The sequence below is a fragment of the Heptranchias perlo genome, unplaced genomic scaffold (genome assembly GCF_035084215.1).
Source record: "Heptranchias perlo isolate sHepPer1 unplaced genomic scaffold, sHepPer1.hap1 HAP1_SCAFFOLD_945, whole genome shotgun sequence".
Lineage (NCBI taxonomy): Eukaryota > Metazoa > Chordata > Chondrichthyes > Hexanchiformes > Hexanchidae > Heptranchias > Heptranchias perlo.
The window spans coordinates 46,496-67,502 of record NW_027139987.1 but is presented as its reverse complement, the minus strand read 5'-3'; the positions used below and the strand labels follow the sequence as shown (position 1 = coordinate 67,502).

The 21,007-nt window shown below is 42.3% G+C and overlaps 1 protein-coding gene across 1 annotated transcript in view; it reads right to left on the bottom strand.

The window, feature by feature from the left end:
• Positions 1 to 659: 659 nt before the first annotated feature.
• LOC137319943 (histone-lysine N-methyltransferase SETD5-like) overlaps positions 660 to 21,007 on the bottom strand; it is a gene marked incomplete at its 3' end in the record, with an annotated part of 42,474 nt that continues 22,126 nt past the window's right edge. The window contains exons 8-10 of the mRNA XM_067981817.1: positions 8,688 to 8,744; positions 1,349 to 1,910; positions 660 to 784 (exon numbers count right to left, since the gene is read on the bottom strand). Of these exons, the coding sequence (XP_067837918.1) occupies positions 660 to 784; positions 1,349 to 1,910; positions 8,688 to 8,744 (744 nt within the window). The remainder of the gene's footprint in view (positions 785 to 1,348; positions 1,911 to 8,687; positions 8,745 to 21,007) is intronic.

Below are 21,007 nucleotides of genomic sequence, written 5' to 3'. Positions count from 1 at the left end.
GTCCAACAAGCTCTTGTTCCTCCCTGCAGACTCAATGGACTTGATATTAACCCCTCTATGACGGGCAGGAGGTTAAATTGACAAACGCGCAAAATGCGACCAACCTGCTGTGCAAGTTGCTGTTTTTACGGTGTCAGTGTCCCGCCGTGGAGAGGCGGGACAAATCATCAGCATATTTAAGTCGGGCTCCCACCGTGCAATTGAGAGCTCGATTTAAAATTAACCGTTGCTGCATAGATTTTCCTGGGGTTGGGAAACCTGGCAGGCAAAGGGCGGCGGGTGCTGCCGGCTCCACAAGTTTAGTGCCTTTTTCAGCACTCCTTGTGGCCCCGGCCCCTCAAGGAAGCCTTCGGCCTCCCCTGCCGATCGCGGCCTCTCTCCACCCCTCCCCCACCACTCCGGATCGCCGACCTCCCCCACCCCTCCTCCAGCTACAATGTCCTCTCCACCTAAGGCCTGGTAGCCAACCATACCCCCTCCCAGCCACAATCGGCGACCGTACCCCCTCCCAGCCACAATCGGCGACCATACCGCAACCCCCCCCTGCCCCCAGCCACGATAGTCAACCATACCCCCTCCCAGCCACGATCGGTGACCATACCCCCTCCCAGCCACGATAGTCGACCATACCCCCTCCCAGCCACGATCGGTGACCATACCCCCTCCCAGCCAAGATCGTTGACCATACCCCCTCTCCTGATTGCTAGGTACCGACTGCAAGGGTCCCCGGCTGTGGCCTCCTGTCTCTGGTTTTCCCTCCCAGCCACCAAGTCAATTTTGTTGACTGCAGGTGGGAAACAAATTCAAAAAATGATAATGTGGTCTTGCCGTTAAGTTCGGCAGGACCCTCTGCGTCCCCAGTCTTGCTGGGTTCTTCAGCCATTTTCGGCCTCCCCCACACCCTCCCCGCAGATATCGGGACCAATGTGCTTGCCAGGCTATGATTTTCCACTTACTACAGCGAATAGGAGGAAAATCATGGGCAGGCAAGTGCAAAAGCGGCAAGCCTAGTCCAATGTTTCCTAATCTAATTTACTTGCTCTTTCTCAGGACCTCGAAACCATGGAACTCTTTCTCCTGGTCAGTCTCTCCTTCCTCTTACAATTTTCAGGCTTCTGAAAAACCAAATTTAGCTGTACCTGATGACTACTTTTCAATTTATCTAGTCTTCTCTTTTCAACCTTTGGAAACATTGGGTGCCTCTCGTGCACTCTTAAAATGACAATAGTGACTAGTTTAAACATACCCAAAAAAAAGAATTATCAGATGTGAGTTACCACCCATAAATTATAGTAGCATCATAATCAATTTTAGCATAATAATCAATAGATGCAATGAATGTGGTTACTTGCCTTCTTCTTCTGTGGTGGGTTTTGCTGAGGTGTTGTATTTCCTTCAGAATACAAAGGCTGCCGGTCTGCTTGTGGGGACATGGATCCTTGCAGTGTCTCAGATAAGAGTCCTTGGCCATGCCTATTAAAGCAGGAGTCCCCAGGTGGACTCATATAAACAGCTTCTCCAAACCCTCGCTCTGACTGTGAAGATTTCCTGTCACTGATGTAGTTGGCTCTGTTCTCAAGTCCTCTGTATGGTCCCTCTAGCCTGTGTGTTGGGGTAAGGTCTCGGAGATTGGAGTTCAAAGGCGAACAGGCATATATCAAATTAAACTCTGTCCTGAACGCTTGTTCTGTGTTTTTCAGGGATGAGGGACCATCACCGTTCCTCCCTGTAAGCCCAGTTTCAGTTTCACTGGGGAATGTTAATGCAGAACATGGAGGCTGAGCAGCACAGTCTGACAGCGGCCCATCGGTGACCGCTGTGACCCGGAGTGTGGTGGTGTCCAGGCCAGGATGAAGGGAGAGATCTGAGAAGCCAGTCCTGGACTGGTCATAATCCGCTCTCAGGGGCGGCTGAAATGACAGAAGGAGGAACTATTTGTTAGTGACAACTAAAGTATATGAGCCTGGCGAGGGGATTGAAAAGAAACTCTAGTTTCACGTGAGGCAGTTGACTGAACTCTGCTTCTGTTTAAACACCAGCACAGTAATTTAAATATGTTTCTAATCATTAGATCATGAAGAAACACCTTAAATCCATATTAAACTTTTACCCTGGATACATAATCAACTTACAATCTTAAACACATTTTAACTTGGAATGTTTCTGATAATGGAAATTCCTGATAAATTGACTGTGCAATGATGATCGCCCCACACCCACAAAGTTCTAGGTATTTTAGTGAGTGATTTAGATTTGAATATAAATGCAGGCTGTTGTGATTTTAAGAGCCATTCTACCAAATGCCTTCATAACATCTGGATCAAACATTGACAAGACAAACCTCTTTAAGAGCTTGTCATTTGAAAATGGTAGTTTTAGCTCCTTAAAGAGCTGGGATTCCCTCTTTCTACTAACCCTCTCTCCACATGCCTCCCATAAAATGTACTTGTTCAATAAATGATCGTTTTATTGACATCCATTTTGTTTAACATTTACACAGATGTGTGCACACGCTAAGCTGAACAAAAGGTTCAACATCCCCTCTCCTGAGCAAAATACTGACACTGAAATTGAGTTTTCAGTTGAACTAGCAGCAGCAAGTGGAAGATTGGATGTTGTGTTTTGGGACTACACTTGTTAGGCTTCTAAAACATTCCAAGATCTAGACCAACTTGCTGCAATATATAAATTAATGCTGGTCTCAGAAGCTATTTTGAGCTGAGGAAAGCATCTTTTTTGCCTTCCTAGATTTAAAGTCAAAACAAAAAAACCCACAGAATTGTTGACCTCTCGAGTGCACCCGTAGCCAGCGCTACAGTCAGTCACGCTCTCAAAACACATTGAGGAAAAGCAACAAAAATAGCTGCATGTGGTCCTATAACCATGAGTGACAATCAGTCCAAGCTATGTGTGGTTTGTTTTTTGGGCGTGCACCCTTTGACATTGTCAGACTCACTCCTGTGGATCAAAGATAATCTGTGTACAACATTATAGTCTACCAAAACATGAACTTTTAAAAAAAAATTCGACATAGGCCGCTAGATGCTACCTGGCAGTAGGAGAATTAAAATCTGGTTGTCCAATAGTGTAGTGTAGATTAGAGATGAAATAATAACTACCTTTATGGTGGAACATCTGAAACAGTAGGATTTTTCATTGTACTATTGAGTGTGGAATTTAGACAGCGGACATGCAGCATTATACTTTTTTTTAAATAAAGGAAACACCTCTTCTAACTAATCAAGATACATCACCCATTTATTGAATGACTGTGGGCAGATCTATGAAAGGATAAATGGCCCTTAATAAGCAAATAAAGAAAAAATTTAAAATATTTTAAATATAAAAAGATTTCCACTGACTTCTTTTAATCACCCAGTAGCCAAATTTCACTGAAAAAGTCAAGACTTCGAGCTAAAGAAACTCCACTTCAACATTTTCCTAAACTGATTAAGGATAGAGCATCAGAACCCAGAATCCTTCAAAATTGACACAGACTCAAATTGAAAATACCATGATACACGTTAGGGGCAAGTGCCCACTGCTGGATCTGTACTGTAATAAATCTAGAGAATTTAGATGGCTGGAGTCTAACAGAAGCGGGATTGTAAACAAATCAGTCAACTGCTCCCGTCGTCAGGCTCGGATCTTTCGTTCTGTCTTCTTCCACCCTGAAGTCTAGGAATACTCAGAAAAACTGTGGATATACAATATATCTTACTGCTGTCAGTGCTATATTGATAAAGAGCATCACACAACAATTATATAAATATGCCTCGATACATTCCTTATTCAGAAAATATGTAACTTGATGCTTTGCTAGTCACCTCCATTAGGTTAGTGTAATGGCAGTTTTAATGCATGTCCATTCACAGTATCAGGCACAAGAGGTTTCTAGTTTTTGTTGACAAGTAATCTATTGAAATAATTATTGTCCAACTGCTGCAATGGATCATTTAAGCCTGTAGGATCAGTATCGACTCATCTGGTAATATTTTTTTAAAATCAGTATTAGGAACAACAGGTTATAGAACCAGGAGAATTTTATTTTTAATTTATTAATTTTAAAGCGGCTGTGTTTCTCCCTATAGTTGTGGTTTTCTGACATTTACGTAGGAACTCAGCAACGACGATGGCATTTTGATCCTAGTGCTGTCCGCGATGGAGCCATTGAATGTTTTGCAGTTACGTTAAATTGCAGAACATAAAGTTTGTGTTCTCACTCCACTGACCACCTGATCTATTCCCAACCTAACAAGTCGAGTTTGGCTCTGTGACTGGCAGAAACCATGAGACAAAGCACGGAAGTCAATAGTCTGAATGTATAAACCACACGATCCTGCGACAATCACAGTGGAGACTCTGCTTCCTGCGGTAAATACTTTGGTCACTCTGCAGCTTTCACTTCATCAGTAGAATGTGAAGTGAACATAATACAAAGATGATAACCACAGGGATCCATCTGCTCAGAACACAGCAACTAATTACGATTACTTGTCATATTTTCAGACTAAGGTAGTCTCTCCACCGCCTCCCACTCCCCTACCCTGTTTCAGCCATTGCTCCACAACCGTGTGCTCCATTGAATTACTGAAGGATCTGAGAACACTATCTCAAAATCATCACTTCTGCAATAAACTAAAAATAAGGCAGCCCCTTGGCTTTAACATATGCCTCGAGTAGCCACAGGGCAATTAGTAGCTGATAAAAACAAAACTACTACAAAGAAAATCTTTGAAATGTTAAGTCCTGCCATAAGCAGAATTAATTTTGATTTAACTGGCAGCCACAATCAGTCCATTGGGAAGAAATTCATTTTTATATTAAAAATAACTATGAACATCTATCTTTACTGTGTACTGAAGCACCTGGATCCATAGAACAAGAATTCTTTACTGTTTCCTCTGGAGACCTCATTTTTATATTTTAAACTTGATAATTTTCCTACACAAGCAATGTCAAACCAACTTCAGACATATATAAAAAAAAAATTCAAATAATTTAGAATGCAGCTGTCCAGTTAACCTCAGTTGCCAAAGCTAACTCCAAGCTAATCTCAGGATTTGGCAGCCCTAGGGCACAAACCTGACACTTTCCCAACCAGGATACAAGAGCTCTGACTGCTTGCCCTACAAGGTTTTATTTGGTCTTCTGGTCTCAAGCCAAGTATCAGGCACAGACGAAGTATCAGCATTTAAGCCGCTTGCTTCAGATGCTTGAAATCAAGGGGTAGGAGCACAGGAGAGACGACCAGCTAACAGTACACATACAACTGGTTTCCGTCACCTCTGCAGCAGAATTTGGAAAAAAGCTCAAATGCAAAATCAAAAATGTATTACTTTAAAAATATATATACTGCAGCAAAGTCCAAGGCTCAAGAAAAACAGTATCAATTTTTTTTAAATTGAGAAACCTGGACCCAATCATGCAGTGTTACTGAAGAGTCAGACAAATGTAAAATAGAAATATGAATACTTAAACATGTTCGTGACATTATAATTTAATGATGGAGCTGAGGTGTTAAGAATACCTATGCTCAAAACAATTGAGAGATGCCTTGAGAACAGAATGCTCTGATCTGAGGTCAAACATGTAGGTTCCAGGAACCTCGCCACTCATTCAGAATCTGAGGGCTGAAATAGAGCACATGATCAGACAATTTATCATTTCCAGACTGCAGCACTATTTACAGGAAAGCGCTGCTATACTGGTCAATCATTATTACTCTCCTCAGTGCTGAGCAGAGGCAGAGCTAGCAAAAGTGGCAGCAGCTCCAAAGAGCCAAGAAAAACTGGGTCTCCATTGTCATAAGAACAAGATTAAATTGGGCAGCTTATAAACATAAAGGCGCCTAAAAAATATAACATTAATTAGCTTTATGTGGGCACTGTACTTTAAATCCAGTTATAGGTCCTGAAAATGGCTGAGGCATTTTGTAATCCTGCAGTCAAAAAACAAAAAATTATTTTTCTTCTGATTTGCTGAAATTTTCTAGTGACAGCTTAAAATAATCCAGTTGCAGAAACCTATAGTTTTGTTTAATTATTATTGCATTGTTGTCCCTCTTCAACAAACCCCTTGTGCCTCACCTGTGAAGATGAATGGTCTGCAGTGTGCACTGCATCCTCGGGGTGAATGGTTAACATTTTAAATGTTAGGCAGGCAGTTGGATTGGCTGCACAATCAAAATGGTTACACCTCACACACTCACAAAAAGATCAATTAATGTAGGTGACAGCTGAGAATTGGAGCCCAATTCTCCTTCACAAAGCAGCATGTTAATTAACTAACACCCATCTCAAGAGCAGAGAATCTGTCTGTGCATCAACAAAGAATAAGTACCAGATTTATCACCACACAAATGAGACCAGTAGCCTCTTAGCTTGAGCATCAGACTATGAAAGTCTTGTTTAAAAAATGAAAATATATTATCCTGTGTGGAATATTTTAATATAACTATCCAATTTTTTGGTGGGAGCTACAGGAGGGGAGAAAATAAACACAGGGATCCAATTTAGTGAGATTGCTTCTGAATCCTCAAAACTCCAAAATATGTCAGTATGAATGGAGGTCAATTCTGTTCCTGATTTGATCATTTTTAATAGTGGAGCTATGTGAAAGATTACAGGTTTTGGTCAGTATTAACAAGGTTTTCATGTCAGTGTAATGAATGGCTTGTTGAATAGAACTGGAGAACTTGATCTGCAAACAGCATGAACAAACAGCACTGAGCGAAGCATACCATGATGTGGAGATGCCGGTGATGGACTGGGGTTGACAATTGTAAACAATTTTACAACACCAAGTTATAGTCCAGCAATTTTATTTTAAATTCACAAGCTTTCGGAGATTTTCTCCTTCCTCAGGCAAATGTTTCAAGAAGCATACCAAGCAGAGGGTCTGGTCTCTTGAGGATTCCAGGATCACTTGTCTGCCTACTCAAGTCCGTACATATCATTATTCAAAGTGATTTTGCTAATGTAGCTTTTCTGCACTCTGGTTCGAGAAGCTTTGGGATATTCCATTTCCATTTGGTACCCAGAGTGAATTTATCTCATTTTATTAGAGGTCCTTTGGCTTACCTAACTCACAGCAGCACACAAAAGTGGCTGTTCTAGCTCACCCTGGATAATATGTGCCACTCAGAGCTGTTTTCAGTTATATTACTGCTTGTAGAATAACAGCAGCAAATACCAATCATAGGCATGTGCTCTGTACTGCCAAGCAACTGCAATGCAGTTTCAGCCAGGAAACTTACGTGGAGCAAAAGCTTAGAATGATGAAGAGCCCTGGCTCTACAGCATTTATACAAGAATTATTATTGTGGGGTAAACATTGGAACGTTAATTGGGGACACCCTATAACTATAGAGTATTGACTTAATAGGCTTGGCTTGCTCAACCAGATTCACTATATATGTTAGAGTTTAAGTATTAAGGAAGTTGGATATCTCAGGTATGTAAGAACCACTGCAGCCTTTAAGTGGTATTTGCCGCTGCCATTCTGCAAGAAGGAGCCATTAAACCCCACTGTGCCGATCATAATCAATTTTCCTGCTTATACATCACATGGATGCTTGATTTCAGGAGGGGGCATTAAAACCAAAAATCAGATTATTGTTTCTGATTTAACATTGTTAATTTCTTTCCTCTTTAATAAACCATTAAAATCATATTTATGGATAGTGAGTAGTAAGCGTGAGATTACAGATGATTCAACATTTAAATGATTAAACAGGAGAACACGTGTCATGTGAAAATCACTGTGATATAGTAAAATATCAATTAGTGAGATATCCTAGCCATCTTCCCAAGTGAAGTTGACCAGGTAAATCATGAACTGAGCTACTGGCCAAAACATATCCCATACCTGTCACGTTTAGATGCAATTTGTTTTTATGTAGATATGATGAATAACTCCGTAAGTCCCAAATTCAGTTGTAGTAGAAGCCACTGTTTGCAGTGGAATCTACCTGTATCACAGCCATTTGGGCTATGTACATGGTCATTTCAAGGAACACAATTCCAGCTTAAGTTTTTCAAAAGGTACGAACGATTATGTTTTTCCAAATTCCATTCCAAATTTTCTTTCAATCTGAACAAGAGACTGTGCAGCAGGACATAAATCAAGACAGAAATCCTTATTAGCAACTTCCAATGAACCAGGTATGTAAATTCGCTCTAGATATAACAAAAGAATATATTTTTCAAACAGATCAGTAGGATTGATTGAAATTGTTACAACACTGCTCTGTGTGTTGATTAACCCTTACCAAAAGCATATCATGCCAAATTGTACAGTAGCTTTTCTAGAAGTTACTTTATGCCCTGGCTGCATAATCCCAATTTTAAGTTCTGTTGGGCTCCTGAGCTATTTATAGATTTGTTTTCTCTGCAGATGCACAGACAGATTCCTGACCCCATTCCTTGTCTTTCTCTCTCTCTCTCTCTCCCCCTATTTCCCCCAGGTGATTCTTGCTATTTTATTCCCAACCCTAAATCACACTTTGGCAAGATTAGCGACTTAAATCAGACATGCACAAATCCAACCAGATGTATCACTATGAGAATCATGCAGTAATGAGATTGTGTAGGAATCACAGAAAAAGGGAGAGAGAGAGAGAGAGAGGGATGCCACAAGGGCTTATTTCAGCCTTGCTAATCTAAGTGAGATACTGGGATAACTACCTCCGGTGAAAACGGCTCAGGCCTATGCACTGGGGAACTCTCAGGAGAGGAAATGTTCTAAGAGAAGGGAAAAGCATGTTATTAGAACTCTACTCACAAGTTGGGTAAGCAAAAGCAAGAGAAAGCCACAGTCTTTTATTGTAAAATTGATTTAGTTACAAACAAACATATGATGGGGAAAAAAATGGTATTTTACACAAATCCAATTGACTGGGAAATCTTAAATGCACAGATAAGTATGCCAGTAACTGCACAATTTGGCACTGTGCAACACACAGCAATGTCCTAAGAAGGATTGGTTTATAGAAGTTAAACCACTTCAGTTTTAAAAATAAAATGCTAGGTCCATTAGAAGTGATTAAAAAACTGAAAATCAATGAACAGTCTTTCCTATAACATTTTTTAAAATCCTCCCCCCTGCCAAAAAAGAAATATGATCAGCCAGATTTACTTAGCTGGACCTCCCTTCAGGTAAGGAACAAGATTGAAAACAAAATAAATGTTCATAAAAGGGAATAATCGTATACAAAAACAACAATTCATTTCCAAAAAGTTACGAAAGTAGTTATAACTGGTGCTCAAATCTGAAGGGCTTGGCCCCACATCCTCTTAATTTATTTTTATACATCACAACAGTTGACAGACACGCAGTTGCTGATCCATTTACTGCAAGATGTGGTTTGACAGCAGCAATTTGCTACAGTGGGCCAATTGAAAAGGTGGCCAGAGTTGGCGTATAGGGTATTGAGCATAAGCACACTGGAGTTTAAAAAAGGAATTGAGGGAAAAGTGGATGACAGCCTTAAAGACAACCTAGCAACAAAATAATACGGGCAATTGGCCAAAATGGCAGCATCGGCTAAACCTTCATGCACTTACTCGGCAGAAAACTAAACTGCCATTGCCAATTAAGTTCAACTCTCCCACCTCTTAGAGAGAAAGATGCAGATTCATTTTTATCTCCTTAGTGCTCAAAATAAATCACTTTTCTCTGTGTTTGTTTGTAAACCAAAGCACAACAAGAATAAAACAATAACCTGTGGCTTATTGTTAGGCTTTATTAAAATAAAATGACAATGCAAAACTAAACTGGAGTGTTTCTCGGTCTATGAAGAAGCATTAGAAGATTAAAAATGGCAATGTGTCAATGTCCAGACCCCATAGAGTCTGCTGTGGCAAGCATGTCAGAAGCTGGATGTGCACAATGGCCAGATTAAAGCCATATGTTCTCAGGCTTGGCAGTACACTGGTAAAGCCACAGTGTCAAGAATTCCTCTCAGGTTCAGGTTCAGGTTCCACAACAATTCCCCTCACAGTCTTAGAGTTGTCTGAGGCAGTTCTAAATGTACTCTGTGAAATATGATCTGTTAGGTTATCAATGATACCACCCTTTACAGCCGTCAGCAATAAACTTCGGTTGGCCCACTCTGCAGTGCAGTAACACACTTACAAAGTAAGCCGATTAATATTCTCCAGCCTCATGAGTATACCATTTATTAGCACACAACTAATTCAAACTGATGCTCATAGTATTTAAAGAAGCAACGAAGCAGTCTCAAATGGACTTTGATATCCAGATAGCTCCTTAAAGAACACAATTCATTTCTTACAGAATGCATAGCTCAGAGAAACATTCTCTCCTTTCCCCTCTCTCTCCAGTAAACCTGGAATGGTTTCAGTGGAGGGGATGATTATATTTTCTCAACATGAGCTATACCAGCATATTAAAGTCTACGCTATCCACTATAAGTGATAGAAATTGAACACTATCCTGCCAGCATATCCCAGGAGCTAACATATTGCTTCACCTTTCTCACTCAACCTGCAAGATAAAGGTGGTGATGTGACAATTTAACACAAAACACAGTTCATGCAAACAGAACAAAAACTCCTGTACAAGAATAAAAGAGAAAAATGTCCCAAAACTAGTTCAATTGGTTTGGTTAGGTTCTATTTGTTTTATTTTGACCTCATAACACTAACAAAAAAGTCATATTTTGAAGGACATTTTGATTTATAAAATTTATCATAATTTTCTGACGGTACAAATTGAATCAGGTCACGAACCCACATGATGCAAGAATATCAAGTGAAGTTTGTAAAGCATTTTGATTGGCCTATGTAAGAACCTAAGAACACACACACCACATAGAATAAACTTTTAAATTTAAACATTAGCAAGGATCAAGGGTTCACCCAGCAACAGAAATGCTAGAATTAACCTGTCAAGAAAAGAGGGAATCAAAATTCTCTGAAACAGACATTCATTATACACCAGATGTTAAGTACAAATACCCAAATTTTGAGACTCAAGCATTTAATTTTTCAGGCAACATTGAAACTGTGAACTGAGTCTTTGCTCTGCACAGTATCACAAACTCTCAGAAAATAACACACACATACATATATATTATATACACTCATTAAAAGTAGAGGTTTCTACAAAGAAGGGCACATCCAGTGTAAACCTTAATAGGGACCTGAAAGAAAATCATGCCAGGTGGCTCATGCCAGAAGCCACTTTAATATAGACAGCCACAGCTGACTACCTGGAAATAAAAAGCCATTAGTGGAGAAATGAATACATTAGCTGTGCTAGTAGAATGAGGAATAACATCCTAAAGGAGAAGAAGGGAGTAGTACATCCACTTGCAGTTGTTCCTCTCTTCATTGTAAACTGTTTAAAAAGAACTATAACATCAGTTAACAAATAAAGCAGCTCATTCAGATTAGTGTCAGCAAGGCTGCAATTTCAACATGCCAAAAATTGAAAAGGAATATCCTTATTAAAACACCTTTTTTGAAGTCCAAATTTCTAAAGTACCAATTAGTGGCAAATTTGAGGCAAGTTTTGTGTTGATTTCATGAGTATACTGGGATTGAGACTCGAACAGCCAAATAAATTTTACATGGAAATGGATTCAACTATATTTATACTACGCTAGTTAGAAAACTCATTCACCATATTAAATTCAATTTTTTTTGATACTATAAATTCTGGGGTACATTTCTACTCAAATCCCTTCTTAAAAGGTGGTGACTCATACTGGAATTAAGGTAAAAGTACACCAGCAGCCTATAGGTACCTCAGCCCAGTGGACATTCTTTATGTGTGAACCTAGACAGCGAGTGTTAGCAGGCTTCTTGGCTCACTGCATAGCAATCATGAGTAGGAAACCTGGATGCTTCCCCCCTCCTTCTAGGCTAGAGAAATTGATTAGAACTGTAGTGTCCCCCAACTGTGGCTGAAATCACAACTTGGGACCACCTTTATTGTAGGGCTTAATACAACAAAACTGAGACATCAAGGGAGCCCAATTTGAATATTCTTCTTTAAAAATAAATTCCAGCTTTCAATGGCTCCACGAGTTGATTCAGTGAACAGCTGAGCCACATAGGCCTGGGTAAAGAGAGGAAAATCAGCCAGGGCACCAATTTACGATCGCTTTCCAGTGACCATTGCTGGAAGTGCTGTGTGTGATTGTTGCATGAGGACAAGATTGGGCTTTGCTGTGATACCTACTGTCACACTATCAAAGCTTATACATGAATAATGGGCACCTGTGAATAAATATTTCAGCAAGGAATCAACATCTCCAGGAGATGAAAGGGAGAAATTGCTTTTTCTGCACTATTCTAGCTGAGGACAGGAAGGGGCCTCTTCTTAGGCTTTTGCCAATATCATTTATCACTAGCTGCTAGGAAGTACATGAAAGTGGCAGGGCTTTTATACTTTAGAAGGACATCTGTTCACAGCTCCCCATCACTGAGATCAGGAAATAACATTTGATGCCAATTTTCTATTGTCTATTACACACGAGTCTGATTGTTATAACTTGCTTTTAAAAATGGGCAAGATTTAGGAATATATTGCACACCAAATTTCCACTAAGTTTTATAGGGCATTTTATACCAGAATGTACCAGGTTATAAGGCCTATAGGAAGAATAGGGAAACTGGTAGAGGGGGAGGAGTAGCCTTAGTGATTAAGGAAGAAGTTACTTCAATGATAAGGGAGGATATAATGAGAGGTAAGCAGCCAGTGGAAACTTTATGGGTAGAATTAAGAACTGGAAAAGGATTTAAGACTGTAGTGGGAGTTGTGTATAGGCCCCCTGGTAGCAGCTGTGAAGTGGCAAAATGTATACATGCAGAGATTAGGCAAGCATGTAGCCATGGCAGAATGGTTTTAATGGGGGATTTTAACTTTCATATAGATTGGGATAAGTCCGTTGTTTCGATGCTACACGGCCTCTCTGACATCCAAGTTGGTATCTTGGATGTGCATGCATGTTTCCAGCGTGACGTGCGTCAGACGCCATCTTGGTATAGGAGTTAGCGCAGGCGCTGATAACGAACGCTGGAATCATGTAAAGTAGGGAGAAAATGGCTTCAATCAGTGTGCAACGCTGATTTAAAGTGATAGACACCATTTTGGGACTTAACGCTCAACTCAATGCACAGTCTTAACCCCGGTCATCTGAACGTGTCTTAGAGTGCCTGAAGGAACCCCCACCAGCGCTATTTAGAGGGACCATGCAGGATTTACAGGTTAGTGGCTGGATTATTGCTTCTGGCTGCCGATACATTTGTAACTGTTCTTAGAGGTCAACTACACTTGAATACAAGGACGCAGGATGATAACCTAACATCTAGAGCCAGGACATGCAGGAGTGAAGTTAGAAAATGCTTCTACACTCAAAGGGTGGGAGACATTTGGAAAACTCTTCTGTAGACGGCAGTTGATGCTAGCTCACTTGTAAAAGTTAAATCTGAGATTGATAGATTTCTGTGAACCAAGGTTATTAAGGGATATGGGGCTCAGGCGGGTATATGGAGTTAGGTCACAGGTCCACCATGATCTCATTGAATGGCGGAACAGGCTCGAGGGGCTAAATGCCACTGCCACTTGCTGCCTCTTGATATGCACCACCTTCTCCTGCAAGAAAGTGGGACATGTCTCTGGGTGATGTGCCTGTCATGGTTGAATAGCTGCCAGTGTGTGTGGCCTGTGAGTTGCGGGTGGGCGGCTTGAAACAGTGGTAAGGTGTAAGGGTGAGAGGAAGCATTTGGTTGGAAGAGCTGAGTATTGATGGAAAGAGTTTGTTGGTATGTGGGTGATGGGGGGTGTAATGCGTGGTGCAGTTGGTAGGAGACGCCACTTAACAGTTGACCTCACTCACCTTGCCCAATCATGTCAAAGCACTGAACTTCTTCCTGCACTGCATCCATGTTCATGATGCTGTGCGTCTGGCATTGACTTCGTCCCCCACTGCCTCTTGGATGTGTGTCTGGAGGGCCACATGCCCCCCACCGCAGATATAGGATGTCCCTCCTTCTGTCCACCTCTTGCACCAAGGTCTCTAGTGCAGCAGCAGAGAACCTTGGAGCATGCACTCTCGCAGGCCTGGTACCAACTCAGATCGACAGACTGGTGAGGTCTGGTGTGCCGATTGGAGGATGTGGGATTTAGTAGTGCGCAACTTTCATTCAACGATTTAACATAACTCATCAGTGTGTAAACATAGGGATGGGACCTGCATTTGTGCTTTGTGTGTGCGATGTGTGATCTCTGTTCAGACTCCGTGCAGACAGTAGACTGTTATTTTCAGCAAATAATAGGTGCCAGCTACCATTAAGAGATTTCTAAGAAACATCCTCCCTTTAAGAGATTGAGCTTCCTCTGGTGGTGGAAAGTGCGAATTGCATTGATTCCACGTGCAAGGCCTGGAATGGAACACAGATTGCAGGTAAATCCTGGGGTGGGCTAAAATTTGCGTCCTGCCTGCGCAGGGGCCATTGGGCGCGGGGTAATAGCACATCACGCTACCTGCCCCCAAAACAGCCCCAATCCAATTTTTCCCCCAATATGTATTAGCACCAAGGGGCAGGCCATACTAGATTTAATAAGGAGTAATGAGCCAGATTTAGTTAACAGCCTAACGGTGCGTGAACATTTATCTAATAGCGATCGTAATATGATCGGAGTTCAACGTTATGTTTGAAAGGGAGAAATCCGTATCAGCTACTAAAATTCTAAATTTAGGTAAGGCCGACTTCAACGGTATGAGCCAGAGACTGTCCACAGTGACCTGGGCAAATTTGTTCATGGGTAAAATGACAGGTGGACAGTGGGAGGTGTTCAAAAAAGAATTGAATCCGATACAGAACCAGTTTATATCCCGAAGAGGCAAGAACTCTACTTGCCAAAAAAAACAGCCATGGATGAAAAAGCATACAAAAATGCAAAAAATAGCACAGATCCTGGTGACTGGGAGAGATACAAAGAACAGCAAAGGGTGACAAAACAGACAGTGAGAGCTACAAAAAGGGAGTTTGAAAAGAAACTTGGAAGGAATATCAAAATCAACACAAAAAATTTTTACAATTATATTAGAAAATTAGGGGGTCGTCAACAGTGATGTGACCCCCTTTAAAACTGATAATGGTGATATTGTAAATGAAAATAAGGAAATGACAGACATGGTAAATAATTACTTTGCGTCAGTATTTACAGAAGAGGATAGCATGCTGGACATGCCAAGGAAACTAATTTTGAATCAGGGACAGGGACTCACCATTATTAACGTAAGCAAATTAACAGTAATGAAGAAAATAATGGCACTAAAAAGTGACAAATCCCCAGGACCAGATGGTTTCCATACCAGGGTTTTAAAGGAAGTAGGTGAGAACATTGCAGATGCCCTAACTATAATCTTCCAAAGTTCTCTCGATTCAGGAACCATTCCTTTAGATTGGAAAATTGCACATGTCACTCCGCAATTTAAGAAAGGTGAGAGGGGGAAACCAAGGCATTATAGTTCAGTTAGCCTAACATCTGTTGTCAGGAAATTATTAGAGTCTATAATTAAGGATAGAATGACTGAACACCTTGAAAATTTTCAGCTGATCAGAGAGAGCAAGCATGGATTTGTAAAGGGTAGGTCAGCCTGACGAACCTGAATGAATTTTTTTGAAGAGGTGACTAAGGTAGTGGACAAGATGTTGTTTGTATGGACTTCCAGAAGGCATTCGATAAAGTTCCTCATAAGAGACTGTTAACTAAAGCTGAAGCTCATGGAATTGAGGGCAAATTATTGACCTGGTTAGGAAATTGGCTGAGCGGCAGGAGACAGAGAGTAGGGATAATGAGCAGGTACTCAAATTGGCAGGACGTGACTAGTGGTGTCCCACAGGGATCTGTGTTTGGGTCTCTCAATTATTCACTGTATTTATTAACGACTTAGATGACGGGATAAAGAGCCACATATGCAAGTTTGCCGATGACACAAAGATAGGCAACATTGTAAGTAGTGTAGATGGGAGCATAAAATTACAGACATTAATAGATTAAATGAATGAGCAAAACTGTGGCAAATGGATTTCAATGTAGGCCAGTGCAAAGTCATCCACTTTGGACCTAAAAAGGATAGATCAGAGTACTTTCTAAATGGTGAAAAGCTCGAAACATTGGAGGTCCAAAGTGACTTAGGGTCCATGTACATCGATCATTAAAATGTCATGGACAGGTACGGAAAATAATCAAAAAGGCTAATGGGATGTTGGCTTTTATATCTAGAGGACTAGAATACAAGGGGGTAGAAGTTATATTACAGATATACAAAGCCCTGGTTAGACCACACCTGGAGTACCGTGTTCCGTTCTGGGCACCACACCTTAGCAAGGATATATTGGCCTTGGAGGGAGTGCAGTGTAGATTTACTAGAATGATACCTGGACTCCAAGGGTTGTAATCCCTGGAATTTAGAAGATTACGGGTTGATTTGATCGAAGTTTTTAAGATATTAAAGGGAACTGATAGGGTAGATAGTGAGAAACTATTTGTGCTGTTTGGGGAGTCTAGGACTAGGGGACATAGCCTAAATATTAGAGCCAGGACTTTCAGAAATGAAATTAGGAAACACTCCTACATGCAAAGGGTGGTAGAAGAAGTTTGGAAATATCTTCCGCAAATGGTAGTCGATGCTAGTTCGATTGTTAATTTTAAATCAGAGTCAGAACTTTGTGGGTTCAAGCCCACTCCAGGCCAATACTTCAGTGCAGTACTGAGTACTTCAGTACAGAACTGAGAGAATGCTGCATTGTAGGAAGTATCGTCTTTCAGATAAGACGGTAAACCAAGGCTTCATCCACCTGTTCAGGTGGCTATTAAAGATCCCACGGCACTATTTGAAGAGGCCAACACTTATCCCTCAACAAAAACCACCAAGAAACTGATTAAACTGGTCATTTGGTCCCTTGCTGTGTAAAAGTTGTTTGCCACATTTGCCTGCATAACAAAAGATGACTACACTTCAAAATAAATTAATTGGATATGAAGCACGCTGAGATGTGCTGAGGATGTGAAAGGCTCTATTTAAATGCAAGTTCGTTCTTCCTGTAAGGATTTGAGGAAGATTATCACCCTCTAAGAACTGATGGACTGTCAATTTTTCAAATACTGTACATCTGCTTTCTTGGATCTTGTACTCTAGTCTCCGACTCCTCCTCATCCCACTCAGCCAGTATGTAATGGTTAAAAATGAGTAAATAGCTCATGAGAGCTTTAGAATCAGAACTATAGAATGGTTACAGCACAGAAGGAGGAGGCCAATTGGCCCATCGAGCCCATGCCAGCTCTTTGTAAGAGCAATCCAGTTAGTCCCATTGCCCTGCTCTTTCCCTGTAGCCCTACGAATTTTTTCCCTTCAAGTATTTATATGTCAGATTAGGGTGGGGAAGATGTGTGGAATCGCTCAGGGGACCTGGACGCTGAAACCAAATGTTAGCTTGTGAAATGTGCAACCAGGATAGGATGAGCAGCAGAGACAGAATATGCAGAAAAGATTAGCGTAAGGATTTACATCAGCTATGTAACTGGGCAGTACAAATAGAAAATGAAACTTAACACCCATAAATGTAAACTGTTGCACACTGGTTGAATGTACATCATAAGTGTACAATTAACTGAACTGAATTGGCTGAGGGAGACTTAAAAATGGACATGCAAGTAATGGCAGACTCAAAGCTTTCAATCTCTACACAATATGGCAAATTTTAAAAGTTAATACAAAACTGAGATACATAGCCAGAATGTTAGAGTTCAAGGGCCTGATTTTAGCACCCGCTCTCGGGTGCGTTCTCGGCCGGGGTGGGGGGGGGGGGGGGGCCTCGAAAATTGCGAAATCCAGGAGTGGGACCGGATCGCGCCTCGATCCCGCCCACTTCCGGGTTCCCCGCTGGTGGGAATCCCGCAGGCAATTAAAGCCAGCGGGATGCCACTTGACGCTATTTACTTTGCTATTTCAGGTCATTAACTGACCTGATTAAGGGACTGTGAGATTTTTGAGCAACATGGGACTGTTTCCCGTACTGGGGGAAACACTCCCAGCTGGAATGGACGTGTTGCAGCTGTCAGCCTGTGGCAGCTGCAAAGGTCCATTTGACAGGTTGCGGGGGGGGTGGAGACCATCACTCATTGCAGGAGGCCACTCTGTCACTTGGGACAAAGTTTGGCCTCCACCACCCTCCTCCTGACGGTCAAAGTCACCAACCTGCACACTTACCCCGGGGTCCGGAGACATGTACCTACCTTGCGGACCCCCTCAGATGTACATCTTGCGGATGGGGGCCGCCGTAGCTGCAGTCATGACCTCCTCAGAGGGCGAACAGCATCACCAGCCTCGCCATCCACGCCGTCCACCTCTGACACGTGGAGCTCCACAACAGAGTGCTGTGACACATCCACCTGTACAGCAGGAGGGAGGGCTACCGCAGAGAGAGATGCGTCGCAGAGGGCACTACCCTCGCCACAGGGTCCACAGACCGAGGCGCAGCCTCCTGGACCTCTCTGAGCAGCAGAGGCTCAGAGTCACTCGACATGCAGCCGTTGACATCTGCAGCCTCTTTCATGCCGAGCTGCTCCTGGCTGGCCCATGCACCATCTTCCTACCTGTCGGTGTCAAAGTCACCACTGCCCTCCCGAACTTCTCCTCCGCATCCTTCCAGGGTGCCACCGGGGACATCGCCGATGTCTCTCAGTCGTCTGCGCAGAAGAGCCCCTGCAAATACACCTACACCCACTCTGTAGTGACACAATGGGTGGCATCAGTGGTGGGTCCTCAGGATACCCAGGAGCGGGCTTTATTGCACAAACCGGACAGGATTCGTGAAGACATGGCAGTAGTGGTGCCAATAGAATGTGTGATGTGAGTTGTTCTGAAATTCAATAGAAGTAACAACCATGACAAACCCTCAAACACCCTTGTGCATCCCCTTCATGCTCACGACACGTTTGCCTTACGCTGCCTACTGCACATATGTGATGCATGCCCTGTGGCTGCAGCACAGGTGGTGGCAGGTTGAGTGAGGCTGGCCGTGAGAGAGATGCACGAGAGGGTGAGTATGGGATAGAGCCATGACACTGTATGAGGATTGGGTTGCGTGGTAGTGGCGGGGTGAGTACTGGCGAGGTGAGTAGGTGCAGGTAAGATGAGGATGCGGTTTGAGTGGGTATGAGGGGTGATGTGACAGAGTAGTGTTGGCAGTGCCGAAGGAGATGTGGGGTGGGGCCAGTGATGTAGCAGACGGAGTGTAGGGGAAAGACTATGTGTACTCACTGTGGCTGACCTACTGAGGTCATTGGACTGCCTCCTGCACTGTGTGCAGGTGGGCGATATGTTGGTGGTGCGGGTGACCCCCCCTCTGCCACCTCGAACCAGGCCTTCCTGGTGGCAGAGGTGGGCCGCTTCCTCCCGCCCGCCGAGTGGAAGATCTCTGTCCTCCCCCTCCTCCTCACCCCATGTATTGATACCTGGGGTGAGGGATCATTAAACTGGGAGCAGCCGTCCCCCCGGGCTGCTCCATGCAGTCATCTTTGCTACTTCTTGCAGCATCTGTCAGTGGAGGACTGCCCCTTTAAATAGAGCGCCTCCAACTGACAGATCTTACTGCGCATGCGCAGCCCGCCCAACGTGCAGATCAGCAGCGGGGAACCCGGAGGAGCAGGTAAGTGGATCCAATTAGTGTGTTGCCTGCTGCGATCGCGCGAGAAACCCACTAATTTCACCGGGCGCGTTACCAACGCGCCTGCTTGCCCATCCGCCGGGAACCCGCACCCCTGGTAAAATCGGGCCCCAAGTCTCGAGAGGTAATATTAGTCTAGTTGAGTTTAGAAAAGGATTAAACTGGACTTTTGCCATACTGGAGTGTTCAAGGTGATTGCCGGATATGATTCTAAATCCATTAAACATGTGAAATGAAAAACAAGTATGATGTTCTTCATTGGTACTGGGTATTTATAGGTCACATTAGAAACCACCCTTTGAATTAGCACATATAGGTGATCTTCTCTGACTTTGAAAAAGATCTACAACGTGAACTTACAGTGGGGTGAAGACCACATGGAGAATTAAACCCCAACAACGCTTTCGCATTTAAAACATCTTGAAATAAATTTAAATTCACGAATAAAAATGAAAAACTTCAATTCTAAAAATCACACAACTGATCGAAAAAGCTTGTATCTTTTTGAAGAATATAGGAACATTTCCGAATTAATCACGATTCATTTTTACGGTCTACTTCAGGATTACTGTGAACTAAAACTGCACTCTCTATGAATGCCACTTTATAATGTTAATTGTTAAGATATTTATAGGAAATTGTTCTCTCAAATGCTTTATGGAAGGAACATAAGCAGGTGGAAAGACCATCGGTACTTGAGGTGGTCATGTGACTTGGAACAACGCCAAAGCTAGTTACGTGGATTCACACTTCTAATCCTGCACACATCACATCCCAGATCTTGGCCACGTCAATTGGGGCGGTGTTGAATTAAGTCCTGAGCTTCTTCTCACAGGAAGACATTGAAGTAAATTAACGAAATGGTAAGTCACCCCAGGCCCCCTTGTGTATCTCCTAGCAATTGGACCATGAGGCACAATGGCAGAAGTCTGAGAGTAAAATGAGTATCAAAAACTAAGTTGGGGGGTGGGGGGAAGGAAGAAAAAAAATTGAACGATTAATGAAATTGAAGGAAATGCACTGTAAGCCCACACACCAGGTTTTGTCAAACAAACTTCCAAGTCTCTTCCAGCCCCATTTTTTTACTCCAAAAATCCTGATGTGTGAAGCAAAAGTACAACCACATTACAAAAAATACAAACACTAGACTGTTATCAATATCCTAATGTGAGATTAATGCTAACGCCGACAAGTTATGTACCTTTTGATATTGAAGTGCAAGGAAGGTTTAGTGTACCACCATCTTCTGCAATTGATGCCTTTAGAAATCATACTGCAGAATTATTTTTCCACCT